We start from the raw sequence: 17,223 nt of genomic DNA, 5'->3' as shown, positions 1-17,223 counted from the left end.
CGGTGCCTTTGCCATTCTGCCCAGGCTGGTGTGCATCGCAAGCGTTGGCGGGCGTTCAGCTGAGGACACAAAGGCGAGATGAAAGTGTCAAGGGAAGCAAAATTCAAAATGCTGCTACCAAAACCTAGCGTCCAGAAATGTAACAGTGTCTGGCGGGGTCTAGCGAACGGCAATTTACGGCGATACCTAAGCTAATCGACGGCGTAAGTTCAGCACAGGAATGTGCTGTAGCCGCCGCAGCGATGTGATTCCTACAGACCGTTGGATTTCTTCCAGGAATGTGTCAAAGCTCGGAAAGCAGCGCGGCTCGGTCTCGTTGTGTACAGGAGATTATTTGATAATCATTTAAGTTATGTAAAAGTCTATGATAGGTCCTATGAAAATAAAGCTGCACAACAGTGCTAAGATCTGTGGTTGTTCCTGCCGTTGAAATGAAGCATTCACGGGGCTTTCACCGTGCCTCCATCCTCTGTAATGGTTTCTTGGCAGGAGTTAAGACAGGCAGTAGTTTTTTGTCTTTCCTAAATCTTTTGAAACGCTGTATTTTACCCACAGCGACCCGTGCTTGTTTTGCCTTCATTTGTAGCGGCTGTTCTTGAACGTAGTAGAAAGAAGAGAATGACAATGTGCTACAAAGCCAGGGGATGAAAATTGTTACAGTTATGAAAACAGATCAAAATACTCTTGAGGTTTCCTATTGAGATGCGAGTCTTAAAAGGCAAGTCTGGCTCCCTGCCAGTCCCAGGCGGGTTGTTTGTTTTTGAAACGGGATCCACATACGGATCAGCCTGAGGATTTGCCCTCGCTGGTAACGAGTCCTTGTGCCTTCTGTCTTTTAAAAGATAACGGGAAAGGCAGAGCAGTTTCCCTCTTTCATCAACACAGCTAAAACTTTGCAGAGGCTTAGTGCCAGGGTGTCGGGATGTGTGGAGAGGTGAAGCAAGATCTTTTGGGAATAAACCACGAGAGAGTTGGTTTTAGAAATGAGCTTAATTTTGCCTCTAAACAGCCAGAGCTGTGATTTATGCAGCTGCTTTGCTCCTGAAAAGCTGCACAAGATCACCAAAGGCTGTATGGGAAGAAGCCACCACGGATGAATGTCCACAACACTCCAGTGCTCAGTAGCTGAACACCTTCAAGAAAATGCACCTTTCGAGTCTAGTTTTGTGGTGGTTTGTTTAGGTTTCACCAGAGCTCCCATGAGGAACAATGGGCAGCTGGTCCAGGCAAGGTAGCTACAAATTGGGTTAATCCTGCCCCGCTGCTGGTTTTGATGATGGGACAATGTCCCACTTTGTGAACTCAGTCTTGCTGCCTTCACTTTGGCAAGCCTCCCAGTGAAGAGAGTGCAAGTTTGCATTTGCAAGCAGTGCTCTGCCAGATCTAAGCAGAGCTTGTGTGTAACTATGTTGGAGATTATCTAGTCTAGACCAACCAAGGGGTTACTTCAGTTGGAGAGGTGGGGTTTTTTGTTAAGCAACTGTCTCAAGCATGTGAGTTTGTGGCACACATTGGCAGCTGCTTGAAGCATCTCAGTGTGATGGTGCTGTGGTATCATATCTTCCTGCCCAGCTTCCTCACCTGAGCTGTGGGTCCAAGAGCTGGGATTTCAGCAGGCCAAGCAAATGAAAGGGAAGCTGCTACTGCAACAGTCTCTGCTAAGGAAATAAACCACCTCTTTTCACTTGTGATTTCACTGAGAAACCTCAGTAAAGAAATGGCTCTTAACCAAGTGTCTAATCCTGAGAAGACCTTACAGTTTATCTTATCAGTGGTCTTACAGACTTTAAAAAACATCTGCAAGAGGTCTTCAGGAATAGACTGTGGGGTATGCTATGTAACCATTGCAAACCTGGATGGTTTGGGTGCCCACAGGCCTCACGTTTTTATTCCAAGTAGCTGTGAGATGGCACAATCTGCCCTGCTGCTGGTTTTCACTCATTTGGTACTTTGCTTCCTTGTCAGTGCTCAGAAGGTCAACGTCAGCAGCCTCCTTGGGTGGGATCTTGTCTCAAATCAGTGAGAGAAACAGCTCTGTGGGTGTCATCAGAGCTGGACTGGTATAAAATTGGTGTGGCAGCCTGCTCCAGATCCTGCCAGGTTGGGAGACTTATTTGTGGGCCTGCAAGAAGTTTGGTTAGGCTCTAGAGTCGGCGTGACTGAGCAGCAGCTGCAGATGTTGATCCAGCTTAGCTTCTGTTCTGCAATAGCTTCTTAAAGGGAGATTTCCAGTTTATAGGAGCTTACACTGAGGGGGAAGGGAAAGAGGGAAAGGGAGGGAGGGGATTGGAGGAAAAAAAGGGAAGAAAAAAGTATGAGTATTCCTCAGTGTCCCTGCATTTCTGCCAGAGGATGTGTTTGAGAAGTAACTGGTATGGGAAGTCTGATAAGGCTGGAAAGGAGCTAACAATGGCTGAGTCGATCCCGGCTGCTTTTCCCACAACACAGGCCAGACAAAGGACTTCTGTGCAACTCCAGAGGAGGGCTGCAGCTCCTCTCCGGGCTGCAGAGGAGGAGAGGGCACCGCTATCAGGCCAGGGGTTGCCATCTAGCGGAGCTGCGTCTTTTATCCTCTTTGTGCATGTGTGGGCTCTTTTTGTTGTGGTTTTTCCCCTTCGGCTTAAATGGTGCAGGCACTGAAAGTGTCACGTAAGAGGTGCCCTAAGAAACACCCGCGGGAAATTGCTCTCTCATCTGAAACACTGAAGAGCATCATCCTAAGCATCTCTAAGAATCAAACCTTTTGTAATGGAGCAAGGGTTTTTGGTTTATTTGGTGCACTTTAACAAGTCCCTGAGACTAAAATGGATTCTTTCTAGCTTTCCTGGCTCAAAAGAAGTGTGTCCCTTTGACTGAAAGCAGGTTCTGTTTGGTTGGATCGAGGTCAGACTACCAAACTCTTTTGCTTTAGAAAGCCTGCATGGAGCTCCTCAGATACACTCAATTCCATTTTGTTACTGGTGTATTCTACACATACTACCTGGTTCTGCTGGGGATTTTGGTAGGACAGCACACACATCTTAGTAATTCCTTACATCCAGTCAAAGGTGTTGAAGGAGAACGCTCAGAACCCTTTCTTCTCTTTAAAAGAGGGAATCTTACCTTTCCTCTATGGTGATTTACTGATGAATAACAAAGGATTCACCAGGAAAAGTTGTAACTGTGTCTCAGTATGTTGTGACTTAAACAGCCTGGGCCTCTTCCAAAGCCACTTCAAGAAAGCAGAAAGATTCCTTTATTTTCTTGGATGGGCTTTTGAAACAGACTCCTAACCATTTAGTGAGCAGAGCTTGGGATTGCTCTAATCCAGCCTGAGCCTCAACGGTGAGTCATCTGTGAGCTTACATAGTCGTTCAAACAATGTTAGTTAAAAAGATACAGAAGTTTATTGTAAACTCTCTTTCTTTTCTGACATTCTGAATAAACTGCTTTTGGCAACAGTGCAAAATCTGAAGGTCATTCTGCAGTTATTGGCAACAGGAGGGAAAAAGGTGGTGGAGCAATTTCAAAGTGAGATGCAAGAAATTAAGCTGGAACTGCTCTACAAACCTGACTGTGAGCTGGGAATGCTTTTATGATGGTCCTGTGTCAGCTGAAGAGCCTGCAGTCTGCCTCCTCTGCCATAGGCTCAGCTTTCATTTTAAGATTGGTAAGCACTCGTTTAAAATCCAACAGCTTCTGTAACACAGCTACAGAAAGAGTGAAAATAGAGTGTGTTAGGGTGAGTCCCTCTCCCTGAATCTGTGTGGGTAAAGATTGGCAGAGAATGGCTGAGAGGTGATGTTATGAAAAGTGAGAGGCCAGCTCTATTCTCTGCATCTTGCTTACCCCTCCGGATACCTCTCCCTCACTGGCAGAGAACTGCTTCACTAGACTGGAAGGTTTTTGCCTTTGTGGACCCCCTCCGTATCAACCATGAATGTGCTGCCAAAACCTGGGGTTTTTTGGTGCTTATTTAGACCACAGACCCACAGCTGCCCAGAGATTACAGACTCAGCCACCCTCTGCTACCCATTCTAAGCTTTGTTATATTCCTAGCAGAAGCTCAGATTGCTACAGTTTTGTCTTTAAACTTGCAGCTGACAGGCTGGTGGATGCTCTGAAATTCCTCCTTCTTATACATTAGTGGTGCACAAATCTCAGAAGAATACTTGGTCAAAAGTAATGAATGAGATATTCATTGCCACCTGAACTAAGCAGAATAGAATAGGTTTATTACTAAGGGCACGCTGGGATACTTTGGTCTTCAAGGCTTTTGTGAACACTTCTTGACTTGATTAAATTAAGGAAACCCAATTTGTTACTAGTAATTTAACTCTTGTGACAAACATGAGTGGTTTGAGCCTCCTATCTGTTAAACATGGAGAAAGTATTTATGCTAGGAGTAAACAAGGAGAAAATAGAACAATCACTCGCTGCATTCTCCTCATATGCAAATGCTGAAGCATTGTTAGGTTGTGGGAGGATTAAAACTTCCTGAAGATTAGTAGAAAAGTGACTAAAAATGCTCTCTACAACTACCTGAAGGGAGGTTGTAGCCTGGTGGGGGTTGGTCTCTTCTCTCAGGCAACCAGCACCAGAACAAGAGGACACAGTCTTAAGCTGTGCCAGGGGAAATTTAAGCTCAAGGTGAGGAGAAAGTTCTTCCCAGAAAGAGTAATTTGCCACTGGAATGTGCTGCCCAGGGAGGTGGTGGAGTCACCATCCCTGGAGGTGTTCAAAAAAGGATTGGATGTGGCTCTTGAAGCCATGGTTTAGTAGTCATGAGGTGTTGGGTGACAGGTTGGACTTGATGATCTCTGAGGTCTTTTCCAACCTTATTGATTCTATGATTCTATGATTGTATGGTGGTATCTAACAGCAGAGATACTTAGCTGGTAAACCAACACAAGTTTCAGACCAGCTAGCAGACTGGAAAGCTCCTCTCAGAAGTTAGCCTTGCTTCTCTAAGAAGCACCACATTCTTGTGTGGCCTGCCCTAGGTGATCCTGCTGTGGCAGGGTGGTTGGGGTAGGTGATCTCCAGAGGTCCCTTCCACCCCCTGCCGTTCTGTGTGACTGTGATTCTGTGTGATCATGCTGCAGCTGTACATGGGAAATATGTTCAGTTGCTTGACCTGGATTGAGAAACATGCAGCATTTCTCAAAGGAGCCTTTGCCTCTCCTCTGAGACGCAGGAGCTGCAGCTTGTTTATCAAATATGACACCCTCCCAGAGGCAGCTAAAGCTGCACCCTTTACCCTCTGCTCCCTCCAGGTATTTCTTGACAATGTTGGGCATGCAAGAAAACGTGGATTGATCCATAATAAGGGAGGTAGGACAGTAGCACATGGTTAGTGTATTAGGATGTCTCCTGGTGGGCATTTTAGACGGCCTCAGTCTTAGCAGCTAATTGTTATTCAGCCTGCAGGCTCTGCTGAACGAATTCTGGCAAATCCTGCTGTGCTAGATGAAGAGGTGACTGTCCCCATTTCCTGCCCTGCTAGATGAAGAGGTGACTGTCCCCATTTCCTGCCCTGCTAGATGAAGAGGTGACTGTCCCCATTTCCTGCCCTGCTAGATGAAGAGGTGACTGTCCCCATTTCCTGCCCTGCCTCTTTGACATAGGGCCCATCCCATAGCTGTGTGTGCTGAAGGGAGCTGTACCTGTGCCTCAGTTACTCCAGGCTGTGAGCAGTACCCAAGCCCATCTTCCAGGATGGTTTGAAGTGTGCTGGGGTTGTATTGATTAGCCCAGGAGAGGCTGGAGTTCAGCTCAGCTGTTTGTGCCACAGCTCAGCTAAACTAATCTGCTTGCAGATGGGGAGTGAGTTAAGCCTGAGATACTGGGTGACAATATTACTTTACTGGTAGCTGTAGGTGGGGAATACAAACATCTTTCTCTTTGAGAAGCAGCTGGGCATAATCGTTTCTGACTGTTACTGTTTTGGTGGTGTTTAGCCTTATGAAGGATACAGGCCCCTGCTTAAACCTCTGTGTGCCTCAGCAGCGGGGAAAACTCAGTGAATGATTTTTAATCATGTTGCCAAGACACTTCAAATGTGAAGAATCCAGCCTGAGGCAGGCTGCTGGACCAGGGGTGGTGGCACAGGAGGGGCAGTGGCCCAGATTTTGTCTCTTTCCACGTTCTAAATTGCAGGCTGTCATACAGGGTCTTCTACACTGCAAGGTGAAGAACAAGTTTGTAGAGGCTGAACTCCCTGACCTATTTTGGTGACCTGCTGCAGACATGGCCGTTTATGCAGGCAGTGCTTCAAACCTCACTGAAGACCTCGAGCCTGTGGGCTGAGACAATGCTCCAGGGTGGCTGTGAGAGCAGTCCTGGACTCTGCCTTTGGATGCTATACATAGTATTTCCTCCTCTTTGTTGTGTTCAGCTCCAGACTAGTAGGAGTGCTTCTTTGGGTGCTGAGGTTGAGCACCTGGAAAGCTGCTTTTGCCTTCCAGCAGTTTCAAATGAGGTTCATAGTGAATTTGTGATTTTCTGAACCTAACCCCAGGAGGTACAGATTAAACTGTTCTGACTTCTGACTCTATGAATACAGCCTGCATGACCGTGAGTTGAGCTGGATTCTGACAGGTCTTGTGTGAGTAATACCAGTCAGTGTCACAGTTCTGTGATCAACTCCTCCCAGTTCCAGCAATCTCTTCCCTTCAGTGGTTTGCTAGCTAGATTTGTTAGGTCTGGAGTAAACAGCCTTCTTGTTCTCAATACAGAGAAAGCAGAGGCCAGATAGGTAGAAATTGGGTGTGAATTCTAAATAGGAGGAACATTCCATCCTTCCACCACTGTTTTTCATCAGTGGATAATGAGTGAGGAATAATGTTTTGTGTAGTAACGTTTCACAGTAGCACTTGGCTGTAAAGAATAGCTGTAATTGCTTCTGTGCACTCAAATAATGGAATATAAATCAATTACCACCATTTTAGGTATTTAAACAGCCAAGCTTGCTCTGTGAAGAAAAACCTTTCTTCCCTGTTTAATAGTTAGACCTTTAGCTTCTTTGTTTATCCACATACCTGGGACAAATGATTCAAGCTCAGTCATTAAATAGGGATTTTATCAAGATTTTCCTTTCAGGACTGAAAGGTCAGCACACCCTTGAAGAGCTAGCAAAACAAAGGTCTCTGATTTGCACATTAAGTCAAAGCTTGTGAGGAAGAAGCTTCAGAAAATGACTTAAAGTGTAGAGGTTTAATTCGAGGTGGCTGCTCGTAAGAACAGGCCTGGTGTGCTGAGCACCTCTGTGATGACCCCATAGCCTGGATTGTACCCAAAAACATCTGATTAATATTTTTTCTTAGTAGATTAGATGATCTTCCAAGCCTAGAGCCAGCTGACAGAAACACCAGGCAGAAGGGCTGAAGTAAAAGTTAGGGCAGAGGAGCATGGCTCTGCCTTGGATGTATAGAATCGTAGAATCAACCAGGCTGGAAAGACCTCAGAGTCAAGTCCAACCTATTGCCTAATACCTAACACCTCCTGACAACTAAACCATGGCTCCAAGTGCCACATCCAAGCCTTTTCTGGGTGACTCCACCACCTCCCTGGGCAGCACATTCCAATGGCAAATTACTCCTTCTGGGCAGAACTTTCTCCTCACCTCCAGCCTAAACTTCCCCTGGCACAGCTTGAGACTGTGTCCTCTTGTTCTGGTGCTGGGTGCCTGGGAGAAGAGACCAACCCCCACCTGGCTACAACTTCCTTTCAGCAATGAGGTCTCTCCTGAGCCTCCTCTTCTCCAGGCTAAGCAACCCCAGCTTCCTCAGCCTCTCCTCACAGGGCTGTGCTCCAGACCTCTCCCCAGCCTCACTGCCCTTCTCTGGACACATTCAAGTATCTTAATGTCCTTCTTAAATTGAGGAGCCCGGAGCTGGACACAGTACACAAGGCAAATTCATTCAGGAGGTGATAATTGTTAGCTAACAAGAATCTCAGCTTATTCTTGTTTTGCCGTTCAGAAGTCCTTCGGTTGCCAAAGGCACATGCTGGCTCCTGGGTGCTGGGGATGATGGGCCAGTGCAGCAGCCTGTGGCACCGTGCCCTGAGCAGTGTGCTGGCCTGGCTGTGCTGAGGAAGGGAGAACATGTTTTGCTGAGAGAAGAATGCTACCTGAATAATCCAGACCAGATGAGGTTATGAGTAAGATGCAACTTTGTTAAGTGAAAAGAGGGAGATGACTGAGCAGGCAAAGAGAAGTGAAGAGTTCTTCCTGGCAGGGATAACTCAGATAGCAGCCAATGGCTGGGCTTAGCATCATGTTAAGCTTATCACCTGCATTGGTATGTTTTTCTTGTATTTATGCTGGTTTTATCACTGGTTTCAAATCATCTCATTCTTCAAAGGAAGGAAAAAAGAGTAACTTAGGGATAGAGGATTTGTGCTACTGCTGGGATTAAAAGTAGAGGCAGAGTAATCCAAAATGATCAGCTATAAATATTCTTGCTTCAGATTAGAAAACAAAACACAGCAGTGAAAAATTCCCACAATATTCAACTGGTGGTTTTCTTACACAGACTTCATCTCTTTTGCTAGTTAGTGTGTCTTGTAAAGCAGCCATGCAGCCCCTTCTGGTTTCTGTAAGGAGTTCCTCTGTAGGATATTTGTCTTCACATCCTGGGCTGCAGCAAGAGAAGCATAGCCAGCAGGTCGATGGAGGTGATTCTCCCCCTCTACTCTGCCCTGGTGAGACACCACCTGGAGCATTGCCTCCAGTTCTGGAGCCCTTATTACAGGAAGGATCTGGAGGTGCTGGAAGGTGTCCAGAGAAGGGCCATGGGGATGAGCATAGGGCTGGAGCACCTCTCCTATGAGGACAGACTGAAGGAGTTGGGGCTGTTCAGTCTGGAGAAGAGAAGGCTCCAAGGAGACCTAATTGTGGCCTTCCAGTATCTGAAGGGGGCTACAGGAAAGCTGGGGAGGGACTTTAGGGTGTCAGGAGTGATAGGACTGGGAGGGATGGAGCAAAACTAGAAGTAGGGAGATTCAGACTGGATGTGAGGAAGAAGTTGCTCCCCAGGAGGGTGGTGAGAGCCTGGCACAGGTTGCCCTGGGAGGTGGTGCAAGCCTCATCCCTGGAGGTGTTTGCAGCCAGGCTGGATGTGGCTGTGCGCAACCTGCTGTAGCGTGAGGTGTCCCTGCCCATGGCAGGGGGGTTGGAGCTGGCTGAGCCTTGCGGTCCCTTCCAGCCCTGACAATTTTATGATCCTGTGATTCTGGACAAGGAAAGAGTATTAATTGCCGCCGAAGTCCCTCGTGAGGGGCGAGACACACCGCCGGAGCCGCGCAGGAGCTTCAGCCAGCAGTCCTCTACAGCCCTCTAGTGGTCCACTTTGAATCCTACATGCTGGCAGCAACGCCTCAGCCTGGGCCAGGAAGCTCCCAGGCTGGGCACGGTCATCCCTTCCACAAAAGGTATTTACCAACCCGCTGCGCCCTCGCCAGCCTTCCCCTTGCTTCCCAGCTCCACGAGCCACAGTGGGGACTGCATTTCACGTCAAAGCGTAAGTTGCTTGTCCTCCCCTTACCTTTGTCCCCAGTTCCTGTTCATTTTTCTCCCTTCCTTTCTCGAGGCAGCTGGGAGAGATTCCTGAAGAACTGTCTCCTTTATGTACACCACGGTGGCTCATCACACTGCTCTTCTGAGCCCCCAACTGCTCTGTCACATGAAACCCCACTGCACCTCGTGTGCAAGCTGGCTTTACTTTAGAGCTGTCACAGTCAGTTATAGTTGTTACTCTCCTAGTTACAAGTATGGTTGTTAGAATTATTGTTCTCGTTATACCTGTTGTTAGTCATAGTTGTTACAATTATAGTTGTCACAGTTCCTATTCTTGTTATACCTGTTGTTATGTTATAGATATATAGTTATATAGTTATAGGTATATCGTTATATAGCTATGTAGTTATGGTTGTTACAGTTACTGTCCTAGCTATACCTGCTGTTATTTATAGTTGTTGTTACAGTGCCAGTTGTGACAGTGCCAGTTATAGGCAGAGACATGACTGTATGAGCATCACTAACGTGACTTCCACACTGCATGAGCAGCCAAGCTGTGTCTCTTCTGTGTCTCTTCCTGACCCTGAAACTTGATGGCTTTTGTCCCCCTTCTTCACCCTAGGTGACAACTGCCTATGCAAGGAGCATGAAAGGTGCTGGCATTACGAAGCATGAGGGCACTGTGAGAGGCTGTGGTTCACCACCAAAGGGATGAGGTGCATCTCCTGGTGCTAAAAGCCGCTGTGGTAATCAGCCTTGGCCTTGCTGTGTTTGAGCAGTGAGAACTGGGAAGGGAAATGCTACCAGCAAGCCCCTCTGTTCTTTTGTAGTTATGACCAGGAGCACCTTTCATCTCACTGGGGTAGTATTTGGCAGGGGTGTGACAATTCTGCAGGGCTAATGGATGCATCCCTGGGACTTTGCAACATGAGAGAACCCCAGGAGGTCCTCTGGCTTCCTTAGCAGTGCCCAGGAGAAGACACAGTGATGCATCTATGTGTGGGTCTGGGAGTACCCTGGTCTCCAGGCTCCCCCTGTGCATCCCTTGGGGAGCACTGTGGCCTGCAGAGAGGAAAGAGTCTGTTTGTCCCCATGGGGCTGAGGGGGGGTTTGGGTTTGTTTCCAAGGAGGTGGAACCAGGACCATGCCAGGCTGTGTGGCCCATGCACCAGCTTAGGTTGGGTGAGACTCCCCAGACACTGGGGGAGCAAAGGGGTAGTGCTGCTCAAGTGTGCAGCTCTCCCACCACATCCAGAGGGCCACTAGCAAAGTGTGGCTGCTGTGTGTGAGACATGGTCATGCATACAGCTGCCACCATGGAAGTGGTGCTCTGAACTTCCTGCAGGCACTCCCACTAGCAGTGGGACTGTCTGCTTCTGAGGTTGCCCAGGTAGCTTCTCCAGAGGCAGTGGAGCTGAGAGCTGGGCAGTGTGCTAAGCAGGCAGCAATATGCAGCGCTGAATGACTGGGCCAGGCTGCAGCCACAGCCTGTCCTTGGAGCACAGACTGCAGCCACAGCCTGTCCTTGGAGCACAGACTGCAGCCACAGCCTGTCCTTGGAGCACAGACTGCCCAGGCTGGACTCTTTTATTCCCTCCTGATACACTCCCACAGAGAAAAAGCAGCAGCAGTGAAAAAAGTACTTGTATTCATTTACTTTCATCATCCTGCAGGCCTGGAGGTGCACTGATACCAGCAATGACATGAACCATGGGAACTGATGGTAGAGTGGAAAACAGTTCTCACAAAAGCTTAGACATTCTGTATTTGCATGGCTGCAGAGGGCCACTTGTAATCATCAACAACAAATGAATCATAGTCAGGACTGTATATGAACTGCTTCACAAAGGCTTCCTTGTCTGCTGGCTCAGGGTACCACGAAGCAAGACCATGCTTGTAGGCCCAGTCAACAACCTGCAAAAAGATAAGCACACTGAACTGAAGAAATCATGTTGGTATGTTACAAAGTTGAACCACCTGCAGTTTGTCCCTGGCTGTATCTTCCCTCTTTCCTCCCCTCAAAACTGTGGCCTTTTCCCCTTTTTTGACTCTTTGTGCAGTTCCCTGACTCAGCTACACTTCATCCCTCGGGTGAGGGAGTGCAGGCTGCCTGCAACTACTGGCTGCTTGGAAATGGACACCCTTGCCCTGTCAAAGTGGTTGGAAGTGTGCAACTAAAGGAGGAGAGCAGCCCTCTGCTCACACCCTTAAGCTCCTCAGCCACACTGTGCATCCATCAGTAACTCCTAGCAGGTCAATGGGATGATTCTCAGTGGGTGTCCCCTGGACAGTAATGACTCATTTGATGTACACAGGGCAACAACCCACAATTAGACAAGAAGCCTAAATCTGGAGTAGCATTTAGGTACTTAGGCTCCTCTATTACACACAGGAGGAGAGGTCCCAGAAAAGCAGCTGGAACCTTAAGACTTTTGGCAACCTGCATCATGTTGGAATTTGACCTCAAATCTGAAGGGTTTTCTGAAGCGCTGAGCAGTCACAGCACCAAGCAGTAAACCAGAGCTTTGTAAGCTGTGAGGAACCCAGGAACAGAAGGTTTAATGGTGGGAGAAATCATTGCAGCAATTCTGGCTGAAAGGACTCCTGGGAATCATTGCTTCAGGCCACAGAGTAAGTTGAATTAAACCCCCAGAAAGCAAAAGTGATCCCATGGCAATTCCTGCCCTCCCTAGCACAGAGAGTGGCAGTAAAAGCGGAGACACTCACTTTCACAGCGATCTTGAGAGACACCTCCCTGATGCTGCTCAAGGGGGGATAGAGTCTTCCTTCTGCAAGGTTCTGCTCTGTCACCTGAGCAGCAATGGACTAGGAAGAAGAGAAATGTCACTTGTAAAGATGGCCTCAGTAACATCCCACACTCGCTAGCGTTACACCACCTGTGGCTGACCCCTCAGCAGCGGTGGGGCTGGCACTAGTTCTCAGTGGGGACTGCTGAACTATTCAAAAGACATGTCTGCATACGTTTCGTTACAGGCTTTACACTGCTGCCAGAAGGCTGGAAGTGCTGTGCCAGGGCAGAATTTGTGGAGGGTGAGGAAAAACCCTGTCCTAACCCCTGCATCTCTGTAGGTGCAGTGGAAGCCCCTGAGACTGGGAAAGGTGGTGGGCTCTTTTTGCTGAGGCTGTGCCATGTCCACTCAGGCCAGGTGCCTGAAAACACCTGGAGCAGAGGTGTCTGCCTCTCATTATCTTTTAAACCCACGAGCTCAGTGCCAGTTGGAAACCTCTGCAGTGAGGAGGAAGACGTCATCGGAGATGTGCCGAACTCCGCCAGCAATCACTCCCAGCGCCACTCCTGGGAAGACGTAGGCGTTGTTGCCTTGGCCGGGGCAGAAGCTCTGTCCGCTGGGCAGGGTGACCTTCGGGAAGGGGCTCCCGCTTGCGAATATTCCCCGGCCCTGGGCAAAGAGACAGAAAGAGGCAGCCAGACTCACAAGAGAAGCCTTAACCGTCCTGCTGCTCGCCAGGATCCGGGCCCAGCGGACTCCAGCGAGCAAGTGGACAAATCTGCAGCTGGTCAGTGAGAGGCAGCTCCACCACAGCCACCTCTGGCTGACAGTTCTGGAGGGCCTGGTTCCCAGCATTGTGAGCCACTGAGCACTGAGTGTGTGACTGAACTGCAAGTGCTCTGAACTTGCCGAGAAGGAGTCTCTCTTCCTCTCTATCAATCACCCATAAAGTGTGAAGAGAGATGCGTGTGAGAGAAAGCTCTGGGGACTCTGTGACTGTTTTAGCCAGCAGCAGGTGGTGGAAAGGGCAAAGAGGAGAGACAGACAAGGCCTCCTCTCACACTAAGTCAGGCCACATGACGATAATTCTTCAGAGACGCTGGGTCCAAACGGGGTGATGAAGCTGTCACATAAACAACCAGGCTGCCGAAACACAAGGGACAGTTGCCTGGAAGGATGAGACATCTCAGACAGCTATGGGTGAAGGATCACAAAGTAATTCAGGCTGGTAGGGATCCAAACTCCTGCTCACAGCAAGACTAGCTATGCAGCCAGGCCAGGTTGCTTAGGGTTTTATCTAGCCTGGTCTTGACAGTTTGCAAGGACAGAGACTGTGCAAGCAGTCTGGGCCCCTGTCCCACCTCCTGACTCTACTCACAGTGTGCAAGCTTCTTTTTATGACCGGCTTGAAGCTCTTTTACTTCAACTTATGGCCACTGTTCCTTGCCCACCACCCTGCAGCACTGTGGCTTCCCTGGTGCAGCCATGGCCACAGCACAGCCAGCTGCCCCGTGCTGAGCGGCAGTACCTGGGTGAGGCGGTAGCACTGCTCCGCGGTGCACTCCGCTTTGCTCGTGGGGTTGCTCAGGGCAAACACGATTGGCCTCTCGTTGAAGGCTGCCATGTCCTTCAGAATCTTCTCAGTGAAAGCCCCTGCAACAGCTGCTACACCTGGAACAGCAGCAGAGCGAGATGGTGCTTTCCAAAGGCCTGCCTGCAGCGCATCGGACAGAGCCCTCTCGGGTGCCTCTGCTGGTGAGTAACCTGTGAACAGGCTCCACCTCAGGAGCTGCAGGTGGGAAGGTTTCTCCTAAGGTGGCAGCATTAAAAGCCCATCTCAAAATAAAGCCCTCTGCTTCTCTGGGCAGAGAGGGGATCAGTGTTTAGGCCAGTCTGGCTGCAACACTTCGCCTCCAAAGACCTGCCTGAGCGGCTTGTTGTTACCCTGACCCTGCCCAGCCTCCCAGGGCCATGTTTGCTGCCAAGAGCCCCAGATCCTGACACCCCCAGCACCTCCTGGGGGCCTGTCTGGGAAGGCTCCTGCAGCTCCAAAAGAGAGGAAGCCTGTGCTCCATGGTTGAAGGGGAAAGGATGTGGAGAACTCAACTGACAAAGTGAGGGTAAAAGAAGCTCCTTTCATTTTGACTGGGAGAATAAAATGAGGACCTGGAAGAAAGAATCTGTCCTAAGAACTGAATTGATGTGAAAAGGTTATGCTAAGGGAACTCCACCTATAAGTGCTGTAGGCTTCACTTTCTGCACAACCTCTTCCAGCGTGCTCACACTGGGGTGGTCCTGGGCAAACATTTCTTTCTCGTGGTTCAAGTGGCTCCTGCCCTGTGAGGAAAAAGGAGGAGTCAAGCTTTGTTCTGTTGGCAAAAGTTGGAGATACAGCATGGTAACTCCTTGGTTCATTTCATCTCATGGCCCTCTATCTAAACCACACTCCACAGAGCAGAACCTCAGCATCAGCCAGTCAGGCACTGACTGTGTTGGTGGAATATCTTGTGGGGCTGGTCTCTGCTCCTCCCATCCTCCAAAATACACTGATGGTGTGGAGGAAGGATTTGTCTGCCAGGGCAGAGAAGTTGTACATGTATCACAAGTCCCCTCAACTCTGAGGAGAGACAAGGACAGAGGCCCTGAGGACTCAGTTAGTGCAAAGCAGAGCTGGGCCAGGTTGGACCACGAAGCCAGGCACGATGTTGTTGTTGTAATGCCCTTTATGGCATGCAAGATTTCTAGCACTGCTTGAGACCATGCCCAGCAGTGCATCCTGCCACTTCAGAGGCCCAGTCTGAGCACTGACTTTAGGACAGCCAGTGCTGCTGGTACAAAGCTGTCCCCAGGAGACGTAGTCCTCTGAATAGGAAGAGCTCTGCTGACACCAATGAAACTGCAGCCCTTACTCTGGGGCTGAGCAGGAGTCCAAGGTATTTGCTGCTCTGGGCTCTCTCTAGCTTGCAGGAGGAGGCAAGGAAATGAAGCTTCTCAGTTACCTTCACAATCAGTCCCTTGGAGTCCACCATCCAAATCTTTTTGATGGCATCTTCTCGTGAAGTCCCTTCCTTTTCCATGGCCATGACGATGAGATGAGCTATGCCCATTGCAGCCTGGAACACAGGATAGAAACATTTCATAGGGGTATCATCATCTGCTGAGGGGCAAGATTTGAAACAAGAGATGTGTTGGGCTCACCCCTCAGCACTGTGCAAAGCAGGGAAGCTTGCTGTCCCGTGGCTGGGCAGTGCCATGGCATGGGCCTGATTTTAGGTGGTGCCATAAAGACAGAAAGAACCTAAATCAAACACCCAGCAGGGCAGGCTGCCTGCAAGCCTGGAGCAGTGGAGGTGCTACCCTGAGAGGCACAGGCTATGTCTATCATTAAGCCAGCTGCTGCAGGAGAGGAAAGGGGCAGACACTGAACAAGTGTTGGTGGTGATGCCAGTACAGAAGCTATGTGGGATTGTTGCATCTGAAATACTGCCAAGATTAAAGTCCTCTTCTCCCATTCCTGCTTGAGGAAGCAGCCCTGGATTTGCTGTATGTGTTAGTGGTCCTACAGCTCTGCCTGGGCCCCCTGCCTGGCTGAGAACAAACAAGGCTAGAATGGGTCTCTGTGTCACAGAGATGGTGACCAGCACAGACATATCTGCCAGAGGAGGTAGAGAAAGAGAACAAACAGTCATTATTTCACACAGAGGGACAGACAAACAGTGAGCAGCAGACCTTCCCAAGGTCCCACAAGTGGGCAACAGCTGAGCCAGAATCTGGACCAGCACCTTCAGTCCACAGCCCAGGCTTTTGGATACTTTTCCTGCTTCCTTTCCTTTTGAGGAAGGCATCACACAGACTGTTGGGCTTCTGCCATAGGGGCATATGACTGACTCCAAGAAGTGAGGTTATGTTCTTATGGTCCTTCGAGTCTGAGTCCATTTGACTGTGCTGCTAAAGAGGCTCTGGTTTACCCTGAATATCAGCCCTGAGGACTCAAACCAACCTCCTTAACGTTCCTGCAGCCCTCAAGGTGCTTGAACCCCCCTGACACACGGGCAGCCTCACGGCATTCAGGAAGTCTGCCTGGGATTCATGTGTTAAGGGTCACCAAAAGATTACTGGCAGCTTCTGTGCAGCAGAAGCCACCTGCTGGGCCTGCTCTTGCCCAGTGACAAGGAGCCTGTTTCTGTGCTTTGCTCTCATGAAGCCAAGCCAAGCAGGAAGTTGTATGGTTGACTTTTCTTTCTCTAAATTCCGATTTAGTTCATATTTAGGGAAAAAAACCACCAAACCACAACCAAACCCAAGAGCATTCCTACCTCTCCTGCTCCCTGGAAAACAAACTTGTGGTCAGAGAGTTTGTTCTTCGTGATCCTCAAGGCTGCAAAGATGCCGGCGACCGCAACGGACGCAGTGCCTGGAAACAGAAGCCTCATGAGATGGACATCCTGGCAAATGGATTGTGGAGCCTACTGATACACTGTCAGAAACCCTTCTCTTGGATCCTGTCACTGAAGAATCAGGCTGCCTTCCCTGAGATACTGATCCCCAGAAGACATCAGGGCAGGAGAGCCCCTGTTTCCCTCTATACAGAATAAAAAGGACTCTGAATGACAGAGTGCCAGAAGGATTTAATAGCTGCCCCTCAAGAGTTTAAGATGTGACTTGTTTAAGGTAGCAGAGTTGGGCACTCATCACAAAACCCTCTGTGATCATGGAATCACCTTCCTTTCCTTCTCATTTCCCTTCCCAGTCTAGCAACACCTTCTCTTTTTTGACTTCCTTGATGCTGTGGTATGCTGACTCAGAGCCATCACATCTCGCTGGCCTTAAGGAGTCACCAAGAACATGAGCTGGTCCCAGACTGGTGAGAACGAATCCAGCACATGGAGAGCAGACTCCTGCTGTTATAGACACCCTGAGCCATCAAGGGAGGCTGGTATCTGCCCTCACCCCACATCAATCACATCCAGGGTC

The 17,223-nt window shown here is 49.1% G+C and overlaps 1 protein-coding gene across 1 annotated transcript in view; it reads right to left on the bottom strand.

Moving 5' to 3' along the window:
* Positions 1 to 11,147: 11,147 nt before the first annotated feature.
* Positions 11,148 to 17,223, bottom strand: part of ME3 (malic enzyme 3) — a 130,326-nt gene continuing 124,250 nt past the window's right edge. Inside the window, exons 8-14 of the mRNA XM_054164774.1 lie at positions 16,566 to 16,663; positions 15,249 to 15,362; positions 14,481 to 14,586; positions 13,778 to 13,920; positions 12,745 to 12,918; positions 12,227 to 12,325; positions 11,148 to 11,413 (exon numbers count right to left, since the gene is read on the bottom strand). Of these exons, the coding sequence (XP_054020749.1) occupies positions 11,252 to 11,413; positions 12,227 to 12,325; positions 12,745 to 12,918; positions 13,778 to 13,920; positions 14,481 to 14,586; positions 15,249 to 15,362; positions 16,566 to 16,663 (896 nt within the window). The 3' untranslated portion in view covers positions 11,148 to 11,251. The remainder of the gene's footprint in view (positions 11,414 to 12,226; positions 12,326 to 12,744; positions 12,919 to 13,777; positions 13,921 to 14,480; positions 14,587 to 15,248; positions 15,363 to 16,565; positions 16,664 to 17,223) is intronic.

The sequence above is a fragment of the Dryobates pubescens genome, chromosome 10 (assembly GCF_014839835.1).
Source record: "Dryobates pubescens isolate bDryPub1 chromosome 10, bDryPub1.pri, whole genome shotgun sequence".
Taxonomy (NCBI): Eukaryota; Metazoa; Chordata; class Aves; order Piciformes; family Picidae; genus Dryobates; species Dryobates pubescens.
Note: the sequence above shows the minus strand (reverse complement) of the source record. Positions and strands in the feature narration are given on the sequence as shown.